Raw genomic sequence first — 25,127 nt, forward strand, 5'->3', positions numbered from 1 at the left:
TGTAACCGCACTTTACCTTAAAACCATTTAACATTAAAAAGTCTGAGCCCATTCCATAAGTCAAGCGCAAATGTGGCTGGAAGCTAGAGTCCCGATAGATGCCCGGTTCGCGGCCCGACTTCCAAACAGGCAGTTTTATGGAGCCGGACCTCTTAAAAGCCGCTAGTTCTCCGGGTTGCCAAAGCCAGCTCGTTTGGCACTGGCAAGCACGTCTGCTAGTTTTATTTGGCAGGCCCCCGGTGATTTTGTTTGCATGGGAATTTTGTGGGCTTAAATCGATTCGGTTTCTGTTTGCTCCCCGTGTTTTGGTGTTTTGATGCAATAATGGAATAGGCTTGCGGAGGGGAAAAGGCGACGATTTTCTTAAAAAGCAAAAAATAATTTGTAGTTGTTTTTCCTCGGTCGTATGTGTGATAGCTTGCGTGTAAATTTTGTGTTTTTAATAATTTTGCCTAAGGAGGTACGAATAGATATTTGAAACTATTTCAATGCCTTTAAATATCGGCATAAAATGGTACCATATTTAACGGTAATTTTAAACACACATTTCCTCCGTTTTCATTTGCAAACTGTAAAAAAATAAAAAAAGACTATAGCACTAGGTATATACCTATAGTTACTGGCACAAAAAATGTAATCAACCCTCAAACACGATGTTGCCCAAAATTGGACATTGAAAATATAATCCAGTGCAATTGAGCGTGGGAATTGAAGGTTGTCGGGCTTGCCCTCAGTGAAGCCATTAGTTCGCATAACCCCTCATTGTAATTGCTAACAAGTGCCCATTTGATATACGAAGCGTCGCATAATTTGTCGCCGCCGCCCAGCACCAACGGCTGCGAAGGGTTAGGTGTCACAGATTGTATTTTGTTTGGATGTTCGGAGAATGCGAAAAAATTGTTTTCATTAATTAGCATCGTAAACTTACTAGCTGAGCATACTTATTTCGGTTTAAATTGGTAATAAATTAAATACATTTTTAAACCTTGAGTAACAATGGAATCGGTTCAGTAATCTTAGAATATGATAACTATCTCACTACACTACTAAGCAAAAAAAAGTCTTCAACGTCTGCAACTTCACGCCTTTTATGCCCAAAGAGGTAGACAAAGGTGCATAGAGGTACACATTACGGAATTGTGCACAGTATACGGTAATAGGCTCACCCCTTATACATCGGACTTACAACACAAATGGTGAAATGTAGGTGTACTTACTGTGTATAGCAACAAAAATAAAAAGTTTCATTTCAAATTGAAACAAATAAAAACTATTTATACGTAACAAAACAAATAACATCGGCACTCTATTCTGCATACTATCGGATGTCAAATGCGACCTAAATAATAACGGCAACCATTTTAAACCGAAAAGACAAGGTATTAAAAGCTTTTTCGTTTATAACTGACTGGGAAATAGACAGTGCAAATTGCTACAAGAATATATCCCATTTGCATGGATTCCAATACAAATGAATATTGACGTTAAAATTTTATTAAAGAACTCGTTTCTCTGATAAACGTTTTGTTATTGAGAGCCGTCACTGAGTTATAGTTTCATTTTATTTAATTTTAAGTTTGTTCAATCATCATTATGATCAGCAATATATAAATCATAATTACAATGTAGTTTAATCCTGTTTAAAAATGTAATTATGTTTATCGGTTCCTCTAAAATAGCTTCACTCACTCGTTCATTCATTCGATACTCACTCGATGGGGAAAATAAACTGATGAACTAGCATAAGTTAATCAATTAGATATAACAATCAAAAGGGAGTAAGCAGGGGTCCAGCTTAATTCAATTGTGCAGTCACAGCCCTTGTCAAACAACAATTATTACTGTCATAGTTTAAATTGCGAATGTCACAGTAACAATAAAAAGCGAGGGATCCTCAAGTGTATCCAATGACGACTCGTTTTTTTTTTGTTACAGAAAACCAAAGAGAATATGAGATGTGACCTCTATTTTTACGTTATATCTTTTTACAAAAATACATTACGATATTTAATTCTAAGTATGTCACTCGTTAAGCAGTTGTAATAGGTACTCATTTATAAGTTTGTATTTTCATTGAGTTTAACAGCAAAATATCATACATTAACTTGTTTGGTTTTTGTTCTTACTAAAAGTCAGTATATCTAACTTAACCATCTTTTTAATTTTACTACAATTACTAATACAATAAGTTAGTTAATATAATCGTAAAGTAATATATGTATGTAGTAGTAGGTAATAGCACAGATAATACATCAGAGGGATGCAAACCCGCCAAAATTTATCACTAAAAGCTGAAGGCATTAGTCCCGGTCTAATCCCTGCTATTATTACTCATCAGTTGCGCGTTTTAGGGTTGAAAGGCGACATGATCCCGACTGACTGTATCAAATGTCACAGAGATACGGGGACCGGTCGATTAGGCCGCGGGTGAATTCAACGACAGAATAGTTAAGAGTTACATACGTCAACCTAACAAACAAGTAGACATAATATAATATATAGATAGTGTCAAAACATGTCCTGGATGAAAAACTCTATTAAAATTCGAAAATAATAAGAATACTTCTGATAATAAACATAATATTTTGCCATTTCATTACACAGTGTCGAGTTCCTTCATTAAAAATAAAATTAACTTTCATTTTATTTATACATATTTTATAATAGGTTGGGTACCTATTATACGTAAAATATGTATAAATTGTATTGAAAAATTTCAGTTTTTTATTTATTTATTTTATAACATGGAAAACCAACAGCTGTTATAATTTGATAAAATACTGTGGTATATATTATACCACAGTATTTTATATGACAAAAAGTCAATTGCACGTAGATTTTCAAGAATAGTAGTAGAAAATATTAAAAACAAAATCTACAACGCAGTTGTTGCCGACTGTACTTCGGTTGTGTCTCTTCTATTATGCGTTGTGCACTTAATACTGCAATTACTAGGGGAGACTACGGAGGGTAAGCACACAGGGTACCATCATAAAATATACAAATAATTTGTTAATTACAAATTATTATTTATGTAAATTGGGTGTTATTTGCATTTTGTAGACGCATATCAAAGGTGTAAATTGATTTAATTGTAGACTTAAGTGAGTGGGTGTGCAATGAGATTATCTTTGAACTACTAGGTACCTATTAAGCGACGATGATGGTTATGCAGACGTTCCAATTGATTCTACGTACGTGATATCTATTTTTACGAGCCACTATAGTAAGGCGTACATTTTTACCGAAAGAAAAAAGTACATGCAGTTAAGTTAACTTTATGGTTTAAAGACCCACAGTGTAACAATCGTCATTTATTTAAAAAAAAAGGAGATGACTGATTAGTAGCATGCATCATGATGAATGAATGCTGAATCTTTTCATTATTCATAGATGATTCCGTGTAGTCTTACAAACGAGGGCCGCTGAAAACTACACTATTATAGTTCGTTTGGCAAGATTCGCGTTTGACCTAACTTTTCCACAAACTTTCTAGCACAACGTGTTCGAAACAAAATTGCTAGATTGCTTAAGCCATTAACGGACGTTTGGGATGAACTTCTGACTGAGTGGCAGTGTAGATGGGAATCTTTTATCAAGGGCCGCCACCTTTATCAGTTCTTTCCATCCGTGCATGAACGACTGGAGAGGACATGGTTGGAGGTGGATCACTGTGTTGCCAAATTTCTTACTGGCCATGGCAACTTTAAAAGCAAACTGTTCTCATTTAAACTCGTTGATTCACCATGGTGCCAATGTTCGACAGCGGAGTTGCAACACGAGCAGTCCGCCCATCACATACTCTGGGAGTGTGATCTCTGGCAATCTGAGCATACCTAAGAGTATGTTAGATATTTTAATTGTTTCATTATTATACGGACCTTGTGGAGTCTAGAACAAATTTCCTTGCGATAAGGCGACTGGGCTTCTCCCAGTTGTGCGGTATCTTTTGTGCCTTTAGGCACCGAGGGAAGTGGAAACTGTATTTTTCTTTTCTTCTCCTCTAATAATATCGTCTAATTAATTTCGTTGTGGGATCCAAGAAAGTCATTCATGTTCCTGAGAAGCGCTGGACTTCAATGTTCCGGTGTTTTCATGGTCTATCTACTGTAATAATCTACTGTAGATCCTGGCTTACAGGAGTTGCAGCGGTATGGAAGAAGGTAGCGGGCTTGACCCATTAAAAAAAACTCATTATTTCTTTTTTATCAATAACAAAATATCATTAGCACGCGCGTAAAGTTCGTAAGTGCGCGCGTAAAGTTCCAGAATACCTACCTACTAGTCTTCCTATAACGCGGGCGCGGGCGCTTCGCTGCTACCAGTTGATCGTGCAAAGAAAGGAAATTTTGTTGTATTGTTATTGTGATGAAGATAAACTAATGAACAATCAAAGTTAATTTGGGAAAGTTGTTTGTAATCATGAGTACAAATACATGTTCCAGTGTTCAGTTACAAACATGTTAACTAGATAGCAATCTATCTAGTATCTATCTATCAATATACAACGTGTTACAAAATACCCATATACATCAAGAAGCCCTGATGAATACAGGTTGAATAGAATCTCTACACAAAGTTTCAGCTTAAAATACGTTTAAAAAAATTTGTACCAAATACTTGGTATACCATAGTTCTTGATTTTAAATCATACAAACGTGTCACAACACTACAGGGATCACTCGCTAAAATAACGAAACATTTCTTCTGTCAATCTGATCGCCTATTACCTGTCTACCTAATTGTACCTAATCATACCTAACGACGTCTTTAAAATGCTTATAAATACATCTGACAAAGATATGAACAAGTCCTTGATACTGAATATTTTATTAAGTACAATCTGTGAACGTAGATGTACTATTTACAGAAGATCCGAAGTTATAATAGACAAACTTGATATTAAATTGTTATTCGATTGTATAGCCTTCAACGTGCCATATCACGATATTAATTTGGTAACATACGTACATTTATTTTCAGACTTTTCCACGAAAACCTAATCACAAAGTATGATAATTATGTTTTCAGTTATAGAATTTTCTCTATATTTACAGGCATACTATAATGATACTACTACTATGATGATAACTAGTGGCGTGAGGGGTAGAAAAGAATACATTTTTTCACTACTCGGTCTCTTTCAGTGGGTGTCGTAAAAGCCGACTAGGGGAACTTAGGGCTTAGTAGGTCCGGAGCTGCGGACTACCTAGCGGGTTTACCGGGGCTCCGGCTCGAAAAGCAGGAGAAGGAACGGGGTGGTTTTTAGTCAGTAAGAGTCTGACACTCCCTCTCGCCTCGCCCAAGGCGGGAGAAGTCATTGGATGATTTTCCCCCCTCAAAAAAAAGGGCTTAGTAGGAGATCGTTTTACGGTCACCGAGATCAAAACGGAACGATTGCCAACTCCAGCGTAGCAACCAATCAGAATTTCGAACGCGGTCTCGTTGTTTAACGTAAAACCGCACTAAGCTCAGGTGACTATTTAGCAAAGACCAGACAACAACGCTCTCTGATAAACCTGGTGTTTATGGGAGATTATCAATCCAATTATCAAGCGTATCATAAGCAACTCTTTTGTAAAGAGGGCTCATGTATAGCCCATAATAATGGATAATCGCGGATTGTCGACGAATAGATATCTACAGTTCGGTTAGAAACATTATACCTTGAAACAGGGGACCAGACGCTGAGGTTTTTCAAGAATGCGTTTAATAAAGGGTCGAGTTCAAAACCTGGCAAATGAAGTTGACTGGTAGAGAATTCCATAAACCTAGCCTTATGTAGTTATCATATTTTTTATGCATATAAACATACAAGTTCAAAATTCAAAGAATTAAATCACATATTAGTCAATGAGCTACCGCTACTTAGATAATCTTTGCAAGCATATGTATAGTATCGCGCTTATTAAATTGAACAAAATCAATATTAGTATTAAGTATTCACCCTGTGTAATAATTCATACATTAGGAAACTTCAAAGACAAAGTTGGGAGTACTCGGAGATATGACGTTGTGCTTCTTTTTTTATTGAACTCCAACATCTCAACAAGTTTTCATCTTATTTTCTCCTATTAAGTAGTTTAAATGCAGTTTAAAACTATGAACTCTTAACTGGATGCCAAGCGGGGAGAAAATGGTAAACCTTTTTATGTAGAGGAAGCTCATAGTCCAAGAGTGGAACATGGTGAAGAAATGCATTGCATCTTACGTACATAAACTAAATCAAAAAGGAATATAAACTAAGCTATTCTGTAACTTTCAATTCAAAAGATCGGTATGAATTCGATCGCGGTCCGCAATGTCATTGGTTGGGAGAATAATCTCGACCAATCATAACAAGCTCATTTTGAAACATATATATACGAAACTCGACCAATCAGATCAGGGGATCAGAAAATTCCTAGAAAAAGTGAGTTGACTGAAATCAAACTTAAGATAAAGATAAAATAGTAAGACGTTTAATTTTTAAGATTGAAAACATCATAAACTACCTTGTTCTAAAACAACATCGAACAATTAAAACTGTAGCTTAAAACACTATTCTACACTAATACTGGATTTCGTAAGATATTGAGTGGAGACTATCTCTCCACTAGAATTGGAACTTAAAACGGGATATTTACCATGTTTTTCAATTATTATGAGTTTCCGATATTTCGGCACTGTTGCAAGCGCCATGATCACGGATAAACTGTTTATCCATCATATATTATGTATCGGAAACTCATAATAATTGAAAAACATGGTATATATCCCGTTTCAAGTTCCAATTACAGTGTTAGTGACTATGTCAGTTTAAAAACTTATATGTCTCCACTGCACTGCAGCGAACTTTTGGGCTCTTTAATCATTAAAATTCCAACTTAAATTCCTAGACATAACACTTTTAACTTATTTTACCCTTCTGTGATTCGAAACTATTAGTTCTTTTCTCCATTAATTTCTTCTTCACAGAATACTTAAATGTAAGTATCTTCATAACGAAATCACTTCTCTAATCGAACCGACTAGTCTAATTAAATACACACAAATCTAGTCCACACAAATTGAGTTCTAGGCTAAAACCTAGCCCATGACTAGCAAATGAAATTGTCAAAGGTTGAAAAACCTTTAAAGCACATTAAATCGTTAGTCACGTAACTCAGGCTAATTGTAGTGAGCCACTGTTTCACGGAACCGATTTCAAAGAAACTTACCTATACATATGTATATGTATATTTTAAGAATGACGTGTCATCGTCATTCCTGTTACAATTTGACGCCATACGGTACTCTAATCAACTATCTATAAAATAAAGAACAAATGACACTAGTTTCTACTGGAATGTAAGGAATTCTGAACTGCATTTTCAATTCTACAAAAAGGAAGAAAACTCAAAATGGCATCTATTACATAATATACAATATCAGCGAAATAAATCGTCATCGCATGGCAAAAATAAAAAACAAAAGTATAACAGTTCACACATCTTTGGCCAAAGATAAACGCAAGCTTATTCGCTAGGCATGTTACAGTGCAAACTCGATATTAGATAATTAAGAAACATTCTGTAAATGTTACAATTTGGTATTTAGAACTTACGTTGTGCCGTGGTGACCATGAGTTGCACATCAACGATGCGTCTTCCAGTATCCGACTCTGGAAAGAAAAATCCTCGTTCTTTTAAATACACTTGTTTTTGCATGCACCACCCAACAATAACCAACACCGATATTTTGTTCACAACTGGAAATATTCCAGGACTATTCATGCAATTCCATACAAAATAAATTACAAAGGAAAGATTTCCTACAGGCCTGTAGGTATTTATTTAGCATCATGTATTATTTGCGTTAATGTTTAAATTAATAATAATATGCGTTTTATTGAACGTTTTCATTTTACGAACATTTTTTTTTTCAATTCCACGGAAATTTTCAATACTATCGATGGTTTGTTTATATTTTATGCAAACCTTTTTACAATTGGTTGCGCGCGTGATTATAAATTAAAAACAATGAACTCATATGTGTTTATAGGTTTTATATTTAATTCTGTACGCGTATTTTAGGAGAAAAATAGTTGTAATCAAGTGAAAATGTCACCTAATTGGGTTACCGCGGAGTCTTGTAACCTAGAGACAAATAAAACCGTCCACGATACTCGGTACTATGTACAAAGAAATTTATTGCCTTCGCTTAGGATTACATTCACTCTACCCGAGATTAAACGCGGTACCTACCTAATAAACTAACAACACCTGTTAATCTGTTTTAATAAGTGTACTAAGAATTCTAAGAATAGAAGAAAATGCTTCGTATTAACAAAAAGTATGAGTTATTCTTGATATCCCTTTAAAATTTCCATATACCATTTAAACTTTAAATAGTACTAGCGGACCCGACAGACGTTGTCCTGTCTACACGTCTTTAATTTGAAAATTTGTCAGATCCAATGTAAAACATTCCAAAATCAACAACTACTAATAAATAAAAAATTAATAAAAAAAACATTGTCCAGCGGACAAAATTGTGAATCTAAACCATTCTCAGATCCCCTTGAACACACACAAAAAATTTCATCAAAATCAGTCCACTCGTTTAAGAGAAGTTCAGTGACATACACACTTACAGAAGAATTATATATATAAAGATATGAAAATTTGTAAATATAAAACGCGTGTATAAAACTTTACTGTGTATAAGACGATTATGTAGCGAACCAATCACGATATCAAATCAGTATATCTAATAATACTAAAGGATTCTACTTATGACCTACAGTAGTTTATCAATAAGTAAAAAAATTACTAAAAAAACATTGATACACAAACAGTTTTCAAATAAATATACTTACAGTAGAATAACTATTTATTTCGATCCCTCAAATTAAAGAGTTTTCTCTTTTTCTATTCACATAAATTGAGCCTTTCAATTCGCTAAACGACATCGGGCGTACGTTTAAAATTGTATATCAATGACTTCTAATTGAGTTCCATTAACCGTCGACATGGACGTCGCGTACAAAATAAAACATAAGACAACCGAGCAAATTACCGAGTTAAGCACTACTTAAAATTTCATTCGGCTAACAGGCGTGTTGCATTCGATACCCAGGTAATGGATGACTGTTGTTAACGTAACTCGGTAATCGGTTATTTGTCATACCGATATGTTTGCTCCTTGTTCTAAATATTGGTTAACTAGTTTATAAAGAATTAGAAGTTATTCATCAACGACATTGTTGTTTAACGTAAATATGACGTGACAAAATGATCTTAATGGGTTTTTAGACCGATAAAACTAGGACAACTGTTCGTGTACAAATATAGGTAAAACGTATAGTGTACAACTTTTATAGATTTCTAACCTTATAATTTTGCAATAAAGTTTAAATTTGACAGACTATCAGTTTGATGTGCTGTATCCTGCAAGAAACGTCGTATTACAAAACCCAATGACTGTGTTTTAACCCAATTACACCATACATTATTTATTAGTGCACTACGTACAGGTATAGGGGAAGGTTGCGCTCATTGGACCAGGTCTTTCATTGGACCACCACTCTATTTCCAAAACTATGCAAGTTAGCAGTACCTAAACTTAACGGAACGGGTCCGCGAGGGCTCAGTAGCACCCCCCTCTTACCTCGGTGACGCTGCGATGCTTGGCGAGGAAGCACGTGTGTCGTTGTGTTTGCGGCGGTCAAAATCTAATTATTTCGCTCAGGACAATTTGATGTAAGTATTGTAGTATTCATATTTATTTTGGTACTATGTTGAGAAATGTTAGACAATTTAATAGTGATTCTATGAATGTTGTCTTGAACATCTAATCATGACCATTTATTTATTATAATCTAAAAAACTAACTAAGTCTAAAACTATACTGTTTTTGATTGTCGTATGTGTATTGTTTGTCTCTACTCGTATGTCATAGTTTTACAATATTGTTTATTATAATTAGTTGCCTTGATTGGACCTTTAGAACAAATATCTCGAAGTCCGTTGATGGCAACCTGGTGGTTCATTGAAGGTGCCCATGGTCCAAAGAAGGCAACAGTCCAAAATTTTGTTTTTTTCATTTATATTGAAAAGTATAAGCCCGAATTGATAATGCGTTTGATTATTATAAATAAAGGTCCTATTTTATCAAAATAATGGTCATCAATCAAAACTGGTTTAATTTTAACACATAGTTTTCGCGATTTGAGGTCGTAAAGTTAAGTGGTCCGTTTATAGCAACCTTCCCCTATTAATTTTGTTCCAATTGACTGTACGTAGAAATAATTGTTGGAAATTACCAGTTTGACGAAAGGACTTTTGGATATTTGAATAGATACTTGAAAATTTATTAAGCTACGTTCGTTCGTTTCTTGGGCAGCTAATGTTTAAGTAGAGTTGGTACTTCTACTTGAATAAATGTTTAGTCAATTCCTGTTTGTGTTATGGTGTCTACGTAGATACATTTTTTGGAACAATACTTTATGTGGATCCCGTGTTTTGTGCTGTTATCAGTAGTAAGTGAACATTTGTAATTCATTTTCAAAGCTAACAAAGCATGCTATAATAATTGACGTCAGAATCAGTTGGTAAAATTTTAAATTAGAAATAAGTCAAAGCATTTATTTCAATTAATCCCAAATTAGGCACTTTTGAAAAATAGTTGTCAATATTTTTATAATACGGTCAAATCCGTCGATCGGTACGGAAGTTATTGAGAATGTCCGTAAAACATTACACATGAAAAATGTTCAGGGCTTATGAAATTCTCGCTTCAAAACGAACCATAGTATACACGAATAATGATCAGTTTTTATGTTTACTCATAACTATAGTTCGTGTTAATAATGTGACCTAATAGACTGCCATGATTGATCACTGTGTGTAAAGTTAAGACAATTAATACAAAGCAATTATATCTACCTTCATGATACAAACACAGTTATTTATATTTGTTAGGTTTTATTATTATAATATGGTGTTATCTGTATATTATTATACTTCCCACGCAATTTTTCAATTGGAATAGAATGATGATAGCGCGATATCTTTTCACGTTGTGGTCGTGTTAGTTATTTTCTCCTATTAAAACAGACAAACAATAATTAATTTATATGTGAATCGTTAAATGTGCCTATCATCTTATGTTCGGCAGGAATTAAATGTAAGACGTACCATGTCAACTATCTTAATACTAGTTTTAATATATCAGTATATCTTAATATTTTAAACTGGATTTTAAGCATAGAATTCCATTTTCTTATCTACGGACGTTCCCTAGCAACAGAACGAAGACGTGGCTTAGAGTGTAGTATATAATAAATAGGCAAAATGGGTCTAGTTATATTTGTATATAGAATACAAAGGTTTTATTCTCAATCAAGTGAAAGTATGAATAGTGCGAAATATGACCATCTACTTTGAGTGACATCTTCCTCCAGTACGAAGCCCTTAAATAATTAATACCCAGCCCTTTGCCTCGGCTGTTTAATGGCGTGACTAAATAAGGGAGGGCCGACCCTCCTCCCGCAACCCTCCGCTGAAAACTTTTAATACTGAAACGTTTGTTTTAGGGCAAATTTGAGTGCAGGTCATAAAAACAGTAAAATATGGTTTTTGCTAAATATAGCTTTGAGGCTTTGGGATAGATATTGAGAATTGAGATTTATCTATAGTGTGGTTAGAGAGCTTACCTATTTGCGTAGACTAATTGAAAGGCTTTGAATAGTTGTGTGTTCAGTCTGAACTGTGTTGTCGATACTATCATGGCACAGTTATTACATTATATTTATTATATTATTACTTTATTATATAGAACTTATAAAACCGTAAGCAAACGACGCGTTTAGCTTTAAAAATATAATACAATAGTACCCGCCGGTGGACGTACGTCATATAAAATACCTAATTCCGTCGTCAAAGGAGCCCATTACCTGAACGACATCTGCGATTTTTCACACGAAACAAAAAACAGGTATCTCACGAAACTCATTCTACAATTACAGAAACATAATAGTCTCGGAGAATTCAATCTGACACGACAGAATGAGCCTTAAATTCTACGGACTTTAAGACAGACAGAGATGGAAAGACTTAAGCTGTTGAAATCCAATATGAGCGAAGGAGACGACTATAAGATTATGATAATGATAAAAATGCCCGATGAGGGTGGTGGTACTTACGACCAATTTAAAGATATGTATTTAATGTTTGAAGCGGAGTTTTCGGGAGGGGTTTAAGAGGGATTTGAATTGATAATTGGGGTGCACTCTATCGCTTCGGTTTTTAGGGATTTTCCTATTCGCGTGTCGAGTGAGAACTTAGTTAAGCTTTTAGTCAGTAACGAAGGGTTATTTTTCGAATTCCGTGTGTAGAGGCATCCGGCGTGCTTAGTACATCGTGTTTCACATGGACGAGTTTTATACCTCGCTTCGCTTTGACTAGGAACTATAAAAACCTGTATTTTCACTTAAAATCTTTAGTGTCACTTTGCTATTTGGAAACTGTGATAGGACTTACGACTTTTGTACGGAGTAGGTTGTAAACTGAAGGGTTCGTATGTATACATAGTTACCTATACACGCATATAGCAGTGATATACCAGTACATAAATGTAAGCAATAAAAAGCACCACCGATATACGACAGCATGTACAAAACCCATTCCAATGTCCTGTTTACTGGAGCAAGCATTTACTGAAATCAAACGCATACAGCGTTGTACGGTGTACATATCTATTATACCATCCCCGGTTAATGCGAGCGGGTAATCAGCAGGGAAGCTATAACAATAACGGTTAATGAGTTTCATTAGAGACGCGCCATTCACTCCGCGATATAGTCGTGGTTTCTGCGGATAAAGCTTGCCACTCTCGTCGCGTGAAAATGTAATTATTTTGAGTATAGAGTTATTTTAGTCGCACCGATGTCATGGTGGCCCGGTGGTTTAAGACGCCTGCTTCTTATGTATGTGAGTACGGGTTCGAAATCTACCAACAGCAAGTACCAATGTGGTTTTTTCTGAGTATTGTACTTAAGATTATTAAGACACCACTGACAAACGGTGAAGGAAACATCGTGAGGAAACCTGGGCTTATAATGTCTAATTGTAAGTTTGATATCGCAAACCTGCTGAGCAAGCGTGGTAGTTAATGCTCAAACCTTCTCCGTGTGAGAAGAGGCCTTTGATCAGCAGATTATAGACTGATGATATGATGTTTTGTTTGCGAGCATCGCATTTTGATTAAATTACTCATGTTACATAAATGGTGCTATTTTTTGAGTAGAGTAAAAAGGACAGCTAGCTACGGTTTATAAGATTGAAAATGCTTGAAAAATAAATAATCATTCGACACAAAAATACACTAATTACAATCGTTACATTTAATCATATTTTGTATTATTTCATATGGCTGAGAGAATATATCAATAAGATGAAAATCATGGTATTAAGGAGGGGTCCGATGTGGCCGCTGAATATTTGATGCGACTGCTCTCAGCTATGAATTACGGGACGAGTTGATATTGTTACTCACTCTCCGACTGCACCTCCGAACTAAATTTAATTAAAGTTATATTCGCTATTATGAGATCCACATAGCTTCGAAAACAATAAATATATCCAACCATATCGAGAAACTCTTTTGATGTTTTTTGTTTTAAATTGACTGAACTAAATAATGCTCTCTTTTTCTGCTAATCTAAGTTATTGTCGTAAGTACCATACTCATATAAAAACTCATTACATACTCATTATAAAAAATTGTTCAAGAAATCTGACATGTTATATGTAGGTACATTGTTTTAATGCATTTTTATAGTTTCCATCGGGTATTGTCATCATTTAGTAAGTAGTTGTTAGTCTACTTACATAAAACAATTGTTCAATCAAGTTTATTACGTCGCTCATAACAAACTTTTTAATCAGTTATTGCAAAAATTGCTACTTACTAAAAATTATTATGGAAATACATAATTTGCGAGTGGTTACGATAAGCAGGTATACAATAAAAATTATTTATTCAGTTTGCAAATCCAATTTATTATAGTATACCTCACGTAAAAAATCATAAAACATGGTTAAACGTATATTACGTTTAGCCATGTTTTTATGATTTAACAACAGTGATGTTATTTTTCTTTGATTAGGCCTGTCTTGATATTGCTATAACCACAACATGTCTTTTCATTACATCTTGATATTCGGATAATAAACCTATTGTTTTCCGATCAACAGCTACACCTACAACTAAGAAACATCAGCCACCTTAAAATCAATAACAAAACAAATACAATCCTCAAAGCAAATCCAATGCAATTTCCTCCAATCCCAAATTGCTACTAATCGACTTTTAGTCGCATAATCGTCGATCGTAGAGTGAGTGTCCCGCTTTATTACACGAGCACGTTACATTAGTGGTTGGCTGTAACGGTTAATGTAACTGTAATAGTTATTGTCAATATATGGTCTGGTTATATGTTCCCCCCTAGTGTACTACTTATAGTGGCGTACTGATAGTTTGTTTCTTTCTAGGTACGCTGACCGTATTATTAGACACACTTTTGTCTTTAGTTCAATTTGTATGAGATGAATAATACATTTAGATGAGTTTATTCACTTTTATTATAACTTTCGTGAGACATACTAAATTCATTATTATGTTATCGTCTTACACACGTAACTGTTTGACGAGGAACTCGACTGGTTTCAAGCCATGCTAGAAGCTCATATTCATAAGCAGCGCGATTCCGCGACACACGACGCGACAATTGTCGTGTCGTGTGTCGCGTGTTCCACTGGCGTCTAGAGTTTTGCGCCCAAACTAGTCGAGGTCCTTGTCAAACGGTTATCTATGTACGTGAGTAAGCCGATAACATAATAATTAGTTTATTCACTGTTTATATACCTAAGTAAATGGGGGTGGGAGGGAAGTTAGTCATGAAATGTATAACAGGCTCAAAGTTTAATTAAAATTAAGATTTTTTGCTGGAGTTTCATCTCAATGATCATTTTATAGCAATCTATATATATAAAACTCTTCCATTACTGAGTGACTGACAGACAACGCACAGTCGAAACTACTGGTCGTAGACAGCTGACATTTGGAATGTAGGTTCCTTGGGATATGAAAAGGGGTAAAAACGTTTCTATGAAAAATCTTATTCCTTGGGTTTATAAACTTGAAACTTGGCATGAACACGTACATAGGCAAGTAAATATGTTTGACATTATAAGTTTTTTCAAACTACCCTCCAATCGTGATTTAGGGGTGCGATTGGGTGACTGATTTATTAACGCACAGCCGAAACCGCTCGGTATAGGAGTCTGAGATTTTGAACAGAGGTTCCTTTAGTAACATAAGTGAGCACTAAGAAGGGATTTTTGAAATGTCAACCCCCAAGGGGGGAAACGGGATAAACTGAGCCGGGGCTGCGGGAAAGTTCTAACGAGATACCGTGGCCCCGGAACGCAAAGGGCAACTGAAGGAACGAGGTGGGTTTTAGTCAGTAAAAGTCTGACACTCCCTTCCGTTCCACCCAGAGCGGGAGAGGTCATTTGATGATTTCCCATCCTTAAAAAAAAGACTTTGTATGACAACTTTCAGTCGTCTCTTTAACATACATAATAACATACATAATTATGTACATACATGCATAACATTAATAACATCACGCCTTTAAATCCCTGAGTAATCACCTACATCATCCCTGAGTAACACAGGCTATATTTAATTCCAGTTGTAACAAGATTTCAGCCTGTGGAAGAAAAAGCCCTGTCGAGATCATTAAAAAACGCTATATATAACCGAATTACACGTGGGCGAAGCCGCGGGCGGAAAGCTAGTAAATTCTATAATCGCATAACGTTTGTAAATTTTGCGATATTTCCTTTGAGTTAACTGAAAACAAAATGGTATATTGTTTACATTATTTTTGGCATTAGCTGCTGACGTGACGTTGACTTTCGTGTCGTCTGTCATTCACCTCGCGTCTTCACTGAAAAATTTTTGTAAAGAAGTTTACTTCTCCTTTTCCAAACTGTTTCCTCTTTTCTGGGTCTCCTCGTGAATACTTGGACTTGATTCACTGCTGATCCTCTGGTTCATCTGTGTCCTGGCGCTGCAGACCTTCTACACGTCGGACAACGGAATCTACATCGCAAACGAACCTCTTTCGTCGACTTCATGACCGTTGTCGCAGGCCGTTTTTCATATACATGGGAGCCTACTCTAATTCAACGAACGAACGAACGAAAAAACTTCGCAGATTGCATGCTACAACTCTATTTAATGCTATCGTGAACGAACTATCGTGAACAAAAATGAACGAATGAAATGAAGATAAATAAATAGGTTTTGATATGAAATTAAAAATAAAACGTTATTTCAAGTATTTTTATTAGTAAATCAATAAAACCTACGGCCGAAGATTAAACGAAACTTCGCATTCGAGAACCGGAGTAGCCCTACTGGAATCTGACTGTAAATATGTCGAAAAAACAAATTACTGATACGAGTCTTGATGATTGCTACTACAGGAGATTCTCGGGTTCTTCAACCAACAAGCTACGACACAACTAGCATTGAAAGTCCTCTTAAATTACACGACGAACAGTGTATCTAACGAAACTAGAAGACTTCTCACTGTTCTCCACTTTGTTCTTCAAAAGCCTAGTGGACTGCCCTAAGCCTGAGGTGCGTGGTGTTTTCGTTTATCAACCCAATATCTGACTAAGAGGACAATATCCTTAATAAATGTTACTATTTGTATTGCTTGTTAGGGACGTTTTCCTTTGTCTTAAGTAGAAACTGCAGGCTTCCTATTTAAAATGTTTACTTGCGTGTTGGCTTCTTCTCTCTCTCTCTTTCATCTTAGGGTTGCTTTGCCCTTGGCCGGGGTAACAAGACAACTTATATAAGGTTTACATAGGTACTTTTACGATCACACGCCAAACAAAATCCTTTAAACAAACCCAAACCGTTTTACAAACCCATTATTTAAACACACACTCATCAAAAATAAAATAAAACAACTACCAAAAAACATTCACTAAATAAAAAAGTAAAAACATATAAAACCTCTTTCTGTTTATTGACATTGACATCGAATGAACCCGTCAATGGTTTCAATTAAATACGTGCTTTATTGACACCACTATATAAACGCAGCTGGGTAGTTTCCTAGGTCAAAAATAAATTATTTTCACGTTTCAATATATTAAAATATCCCAAAATAATCGTACTTTCATTCATTCATTTTACGATATACTTATTTATTAATTTTTTCTAGCTAATTTTAAAGAAGTAAGTATACTATTTGTCGCAAAAAACTATGACGTCATAAGTTGCGATCTCCTACAAAATTCATAGAAAAGTAACGTTTTTGATATTTCGATAAAAGTATTGAATTTGACTAGTAGTGAACTACCGTACTGCGAAACTGTTACTTTGCATCACGAACGTTAAAAATATATGAAGTTCACGTATAAAGTATTATATAAATATTATTCAGCTTGTATACAAATCAATTTCCTTAAAAATCTTAGGATGTGAATCTCATGTCGGTAAGACATAATCATAATATTTGGTGGTGTATAAATCAGTGTTGGTGTATAAATAAATGTAAGGATTTGTAAAAATTTACGATATTTTTCTGGCGATATAAATTTAATATAAGCTCTTTAATATATTGTCTGCCACAGACGGCTGGTAAATGTATGTTTTGGGAATAAAACAATGAGTAATTCTTAATCGTTTACATCAGTCAAAACCTGACATATCATAATTCATTTATGTTGGTATCATATGGGAACAATTAAGTAACTAATTAGACAAATATTTACCAATTCACAAAGTCTATGTTTTACGTTTTACACTCATTTTGATTCCCAATTTTATACTAAACACAAGCTGAAAACAAATTAACGATCGTGTTCAATCGTGTCAAACAATTGAATGACGCAAGCGGTGACGGCGCGGGTGGCGGGGTTGCCGACTGCTCTCGAGTACGAGACGACAAGCCCAACACGTTAATGCTTCTTTCAACATTAGTGTTTTTGATGTAAACCCTATTTACCAAGTTAATGGTGGTTAAAGTTCGAATCACATAATGGCATGGATTTAATCAATAATAATCAAAATATATTTAATCAATAGGTATGTGTTGGTTACCTTAATCTTAAAATTAATTAAGTGTGGGGTTGCCAAGCTTCGGTCCCCGATTCTCAAACATTCCTTAAATTCCTACCCCCAAAAGGCCGGCAACGCACTTGTGACGCCTCTAGTGTTTCGAGTGTCCATGGGCGGCGGCGATTGTTTACCATCAAGATTTCTTCTGCTAGTTTACACGCTTACACCATAAAATTACCGTAGTTGGTGCTTGCTTGTCGGTGCTAACATACATATTTAAAGCCACATCTTATTTCCTAATTTCTTGTGAAATTTTCAAGTGAGTTGAGAAGTTTGTACAATTCTTCAGATAACCGAAAAAACCTTAAACCGAATCCAAGAACGAAGCAAACTAAAACTTCAATGTTAGTCACATAAGTACCTACATTTTCAAGTTGAAAGCTATAATATCACTACTTAAGTCTGTCTATCCAAAAACTAAAGACCTTAATAATTAATGTATCAACACACAAAACATTGCACGGCGCAGTATAAATACAAACAAGTGATAACCGGATAGAATCCAGAAATTTTGTTTACGCCATTCAAGTATTGGCTTCGATCAGTACGTGAACCAAAGAATTATTATCGCCGCCGAGGGACAGACAGAATAAAATCATTATACCATACAGGTAATACCTAGTTGTTACTGACGTGTCATTTGAATTATATATTTCACACCTACAAAGTCCGTATCGGCTACAAACGCTCATATATTTATATGAGTTAATACCAAGAAAAATACTGGACAAAAGTTTCGTTGTACAATAGTATTAGCAAATATTGTCACAGTTTAAGAACTGAGTACGGCGAGTAGTATAAAAAACAAAACAACAGAGGCGACGCGACGCTCGCGTACGACGCTACAGTAAGTCTAAAGCCACTTCAGTCAGGTCCCCGAATGTACACGTCACTGCCTGCAAACTCTCCGCAAACCCCGTCCATTGTAAAAGGTTCCAACATCGGAGATTATTTTTTACATTCAACAGAAACACAACAAATATTTGTCAAAGACTAAAAAACACGTATAATCCCATGAAAAGCTCTGAAAAAATCACGTTCCTCTAGCATAACTAGGAGAAACAAGAGTAAGTTCGGCGCATGAAGCAATACACTGCTTTTGGGCGGGTACGATCGATAGAAGGCGTGGCTTGGGACGCTGCGTGCTTCATCTGCGCTACCAGCTATAATTGATTGACACAAACGGACTGACATTCAGACGCAACGTTCGGCTTTTTATTGTAGGAGCCACTGGATTTAATTTCTACGCAGTTTTTTAGGGTTAGTACCTGGACAGGTGTGTAGTCGTTTTGATTTATTGTATTTTTGTTTTTGTGATCCAATTGAATGTTTGTATTTGTGTAATATTCGTTTCTTAAATATTGTTTAATTGTAAATTTGTTATGATGTGTAATTGTTTTTACTCTGTCGTAGTGGATTATTTTTCTTATTAAATAAAAAGTCTTTTATAAACTACTTGTTGACGGTTTCATAAATTTATTTTCATAAACCTACAGCAGAACATGTGAAAAAATTTAAATAACTTGAATTGGTTCCCAATAAATAATACACAAATAAATAATAGAATAATAAATAAACACGGAGTTTCTTGCTCGTTCTTCTCCATAGGAATCTACACTTTGGAACGAGCAAATAGCTTCACTAGAGGACTGACCGACAGACTGATGTTATTAATATTATATTTGCTTTGACGTTCAAAAGTGCCTTCCTGGTCTAATTGAAATAAATAATTTTGACTTTGACTTTGACAGTAAAAAAAATAATTGACTTAACATCAGGTCTTATGTTTATATTCAAACGGCCTATTACCTACTTCGCCTAGTGCATCGAACTTGGGCCTCAAGCTAACCAGACGCACTCACTACCATTCGACCTTCTAAAATCTCACCTAAATATTTTATAAGCCTTTCCTAATCACCCAATACCTAAAATAATAGATGAGTATACACTGTTTCATGGTCAACTTATTAGGCAATGTAACTTGTCATATAAGTTTTTAAACTGACATGGTCACTAACACTATTATTAGAACTTATGAATAAACATGGTAAATATCCCGTCATAACTTGTCGCCTTCCATTGTCTCTTCTGCTGGGATTTCATTACGTGTACAACGTTGTCGAGCGGCAATGTAAACTTAAGTATATTCAAGCAGTCGTTTGGCTCGCGACAGTGCCTGTCTACGGTCGCTAGTAAATGTTTATTCTGAACCAAATTTAAATGGAGACACTTATTCTATATATTTTGAGTTCAGGTAGTTACCACTAATGGGATATTAGCGTGGAGATTATGGCAAATCTATACTATCTATACTAATATTATAAAGCTGAAGAGTTTGTTTGTTTGATTGTTTGTTTGTTTGTTTGAACGCGCTAATCTCAGGAACTACTGGTCCGATTTAAATAATTATTTTTGTGTTGGATAGCGCATTTATCGAGGAAGGTTATAGGCTAAAATATCACGCTACGATTAATAGGAACCGAGCAAAGCGGGTGAAACCGCGCGGAAGTAGCTAGTCCCTTATATAAGGGGAGGCTTTTATTAAGTATTGGACATATAGCGGCTAATGAGCATGATTGTATAGTTCGTATTCAATGTCTTTCTATAAAGTTCTCAGCAGAATTGACGAAAGTTGTAGTTTTTTGTTCCACGAGGTGTCAACGTCAAGGAAACCATTACAGATAACTAATGGAAGAGTCTGAATGTTACAGTACCTACTAAAAGAATTACAAGCTTTATAGCCGATAAAGTACTTATCTCCCAAGTTTTGTTGAACAAGATATTTCAAAGTAATGCCAGATATCGGGAAATCCGCCTGTGTTAGTTATTTTCCAATAAGCTCCTTGAGCGTAAGCTGTTTTTCAAACAATTCTGAACTGCGCTGTTGGATACGATAATCCCGTGCTACATAACACAAAGTTCCACAAACACGAACGTACACACAACACAACACTATAAAACACATACATATTTAAAAAGCAACTAACATTATTTCATAGTTATTATAAGATTACTAAACTTGCAACAACATAATTCATAAAAGAAATTAATAAATTGTTGTAGTGGCCACCTGACCACGAAAAATCATAACAGATGCGTGCCATCGTGGCAAGGGGTGATTATAATTATATTGATAATTATCAAACTGTAACTACCTGCAATACACTTGACATGTTTCGAGCACCGGAAGTCGGGGTGAATCCGGGTAGCGGTCACGTGACCGACCAGCGGCCATCTTGTTTAACTACAAACTTCCGGTGCGGACGCGCTGGTAACAAGTATTCGGTGGGCTCACTATATTTGATTCTAACTTACCTATTAATATTTCTTTAGGGTTCCGTAGCCAAATGGCAAAAACCGGAACCCTTATAGATTCGTCATGTCTGTCTGTCCGTCCGTCCACTCGTCCGTCCTACATATTTGAAACTTTGTAGGTTAATGTATTCTGGTAACCGTTATTCGAATTTTGAATAAAAAATAATTAATTTAAAAAGTAAAGTGGGGCACTCCGTACATGGAACTGATTAAAACATTTTTTTTTTCAGCTTACCTTTCCGTGGTTTGTGTGTGATGGATATTACATTAAAAAAGAAATTACGTTTCCTAAAACCATTTTTCGTCAAAATCAATTGTTTGAAAGATAAACGCTTCCAAAGTGGAAATATGAGTGCCCCCCTCAATCTAACTTTTAAAATAAGAGAGTAAGAAAACTAAAAAAGCAATATATTCTGTAGATTTCGATTGAAACTTTCAACGACTGGTTTGAACGAGATATCATTATTAGTTTTTAAGAAATAATAAATTTTCGAAAAACGCAAATTTACCTGTCTGTTGTGTTCAAATTAAGGCAAAGGGGGTATTTATTTAAAAGCCTTCAAGTTCAGCCTTTGATTTATATTTCTGTTTGTATAATTCTAGGAACCGAAATCTGGCAAACTAACACTCAGTGAATGGAAGATGAAAGCATTTTACTAGGAAGATGAGTGATGTAGAGAAAATAATCTTACATCTATCAAAATAGATGTTAGATTATTTTCTCTAATTATAAATTTTGTATGAATAAACTTGAGTCCCTCTGTAAACAAAGAATTTTATTTTAACACATTTTTAACAAGTGGGTCTTAAAAAAATTAACCACTTAGGTACATAGATTCATTTACAAGTAACATAACTAACCTGTAAACAAAAAAACGACATTAAAGTTTATTCTTAAACTAAAATTTCCTTCACAATTCTGAATAACGTTTCAATAAAAGAAATATTTCGAAATATCTAACTTATTGTAATATAACGTCTACATTTTCTTTAATAGAAAAAAACTCTTGACACACATAATGTCACATTGACCACAAATAAAATTAGGTTTCATTTGTGTAGTTTTATCCCAGCGCGCCAGCGCCAAGGCGGCAAAACATTTTAAATGAATGAATAAATAATAATATTTAAAGAAAATACTTTCTTTACATAGATAAAACGTATACTTTACTAACTCGACTTTAATATAGGTATTTCAAGTTATAAATTTATTCAAGTAGGTAATCTTCGTTCAAACTAAAACAAAATCGTTCCGGAAACATGTAGCAGGTCCAATACATAATCCCATTCAACCACTCAGAAATCCCGTCACCCTACAAAGAACAAATACCATAAAGCAACAAGAAAATAAACTTAAAAACCAAAACTTTTCAAAGATCTAAACTGGTTTAAACCAGTAGCACCCGGAACGGATGAGACCGGATTAGGAAACCGAATGTTTTGACCGAATCGAACCCCCAACCCGACAGTTATGAAAAGACAGCGTTTGAGAAAAAAAAATATAAAGCCCGTAAGCCTCAAACAGAAACCTCAGTACGGTCTGACGGAAAATATTTTCTTAGATACCTTCCGAGTGTCGTGACAGCCCTAAGTGTACAGACAAAAAAGGTAAAATCAACCTTACAGAGTGATTTCAAGGTTTAATGTCGCGTGGTGGTTAAATGCTAGTTGTATACGTAAAGTGTATTCGTGTAGGGGTTGTCAAAGTGGGTCTTGTCACCGACTATCAATATCAGCCCTAACTGATGTATGGGGTGGCAAATGCCTTAAATCGATATATTTCATTCAGCAGCTAGTTAGAAAAGTTTGGACAAGTTTATTGGTTCTATTGACAATCTGTCGACGCAGGTTAAGTCAGAGTGGGGACTGGAGTTAATCTAAGAGGCTCTTATATTATTATTAACGAGACTTTTAGAATAAATCCAATATTTTACGCTAAAAAGATAAGAAAACGTTGATCCAATGTAGAGTATTTATCTATTATTGTCTAAAATACAGAAATGTAAAACGCAATGAAAACCATTCAACTTTATAACCTCAAATACATTATTAGGTACAGGCAACCACAAACCGAACTCAAATTAAAATTGAATAAACTGTAATTAATAAATTGTGGTTTCACATTACAAAATGAACAAAAAATATACAAACACAGATTATAGATTGTAGGAATGCATGCAACCACTTCGACCACGATCTGCTAGACTTATTTATACAGTTTCCGGTATCGCATGTACCACCGGTAGTGGTATCGACAACGTCAGTGACCGTGCGCGCTGCTAATAATCTAGTAGGAGCCATATCCGTGGTCAGGATCATCATACATACGTCATGGGAACCAGCCATCGCATATTAACTAGCGGTCTTTATTCGCCAAATATGATAGGCGTGGTTCAAAGCGTAAACATTGTATCAAAGTATTAATACATTAGTACTCCAATGCTGTACTACTCGTGTTGTGGTCATAAGTTACAACTCCATGTTGTGTCAATTTGAATTTAGAATTTTGTTAGTATACATAAGATATTAATATATTACTATTAAATAAGATTAATGAAATAAGATTATAGGTATATCAAATTAATTTATAAATTAAAGATTATACCTACATCAAATAAGATATTAATATATAACTTATTATAATAAGATATACCTTATTCATTGATAGAATAGATCATGAAAAAAAAAATTGTTAACGCTTACTGTCTTAATCTCATCATGTAAAGTTTAGAATATTAATTAAAAAGTACTTCCTTTCACATCGTCACATCAACAGCCAGTAAGTGGCTACTGCCGATCAAAGGCCAAGCCAAGGTTAGAACATTAAACACCATGCTTGCTTAATGCGGGTTGGCAATTTCAAACTTCTAATTAGAAATTACAGGCCCAGATTTCCTCGCAATGTTTTCCTTTCCCGTTTGTCAGTGGTACTTATCTAAGTTATCCTAGAAAATACATATAAGTCAAAAAAGGTCACTTTGGTACTTGCCGTTAGTTGGTTTCTACCTACACCCTTATGCGTGAAAAGCGGATATCTTAATTCCCGGGCCACCACAACTTTGTTTACTTATCTAACTATTATCTTAGTATCTAAATCAAAACTAACTATTACGGTAATAAACAGGACACGCATTCCACAAAAACATTAATTATTCATTAACCAGTAAACTAAAACGTTTCTCTGTTTCATATTCTTGTTACTTTTTCTTTCAAACCATTATCTTTGTGCCTGCCGACTTCCAAACCGTACCCAAATACATCCTATAATGAAACCAACGTAATCTACAAATAAAGAGCACCAAATCCATATGCTACCAATGCTACCGATCGCGTGTTTCGCCCAGGAAGGAAGGAACTTTCACAAACCAAGCACACGACACATGTTCGTAATTAATTGTAGTTCCGACGATCATATCAAGGACCCACTAAAACAACCCCTAGGGGCACAAATATTGTACAATTTATTTGTACATTCATATCTTCCGAATGATATAACTATCATTTATTGGTTACTAAATGTTTTTCTTGTTTTACTTTTTCGATTTTGAAGCATAAATTCGATATTGAAGTGGATTTTTTCAAAATCATAACGGATTTGGATATTAGAGGTGATGGTGTACCAAATCCTAATGAGTACGGTA

The 25,127-nt window shown here is 35.0% G+C and overlaps 1 protein-coding gene across 2 annotated transcripts in view; it reads right to left on the reverse strand.

Moving 5' to 3' along the window:
• Window positions 1-25,127, reverse strand: part of LOC118267476 (inhibitory POU protein) — a 78,295-nt gene that overhangs the window by 25,232 nt on the left and 27,936 nt on the right. For both annotated transcript variants that reach the window (XM_035581503.2, XM_050704097.1), the window contains one exon: window positions 7,586-7,642. In XM_035581503.2, the coding sequence (XP_035437396.1) occupies window positions 7,586-7,642 (57 nt within the window). The remainder of the gene's footprint in view (window positions 1-7,585; window positions 7,643-25,127) is intronic.

Source organism: Spodoptera frugiperda, chromosome 25 (assembly GCF_023101765.2).
Source record: "Spodoptera frugiperda isolate SF20-4 chromosome 25, AGI-APGP_CSIRO_Sfru_2.0, whole genome shotgun sequence".
In the NCBI taxonomy this organism is placed as follows: Eukaryota; Metazoa; Arthropoda; class Insecta; order Lepidoptera; family Noctuidae; genus Spodoptera; species Spodoptera frugiperda.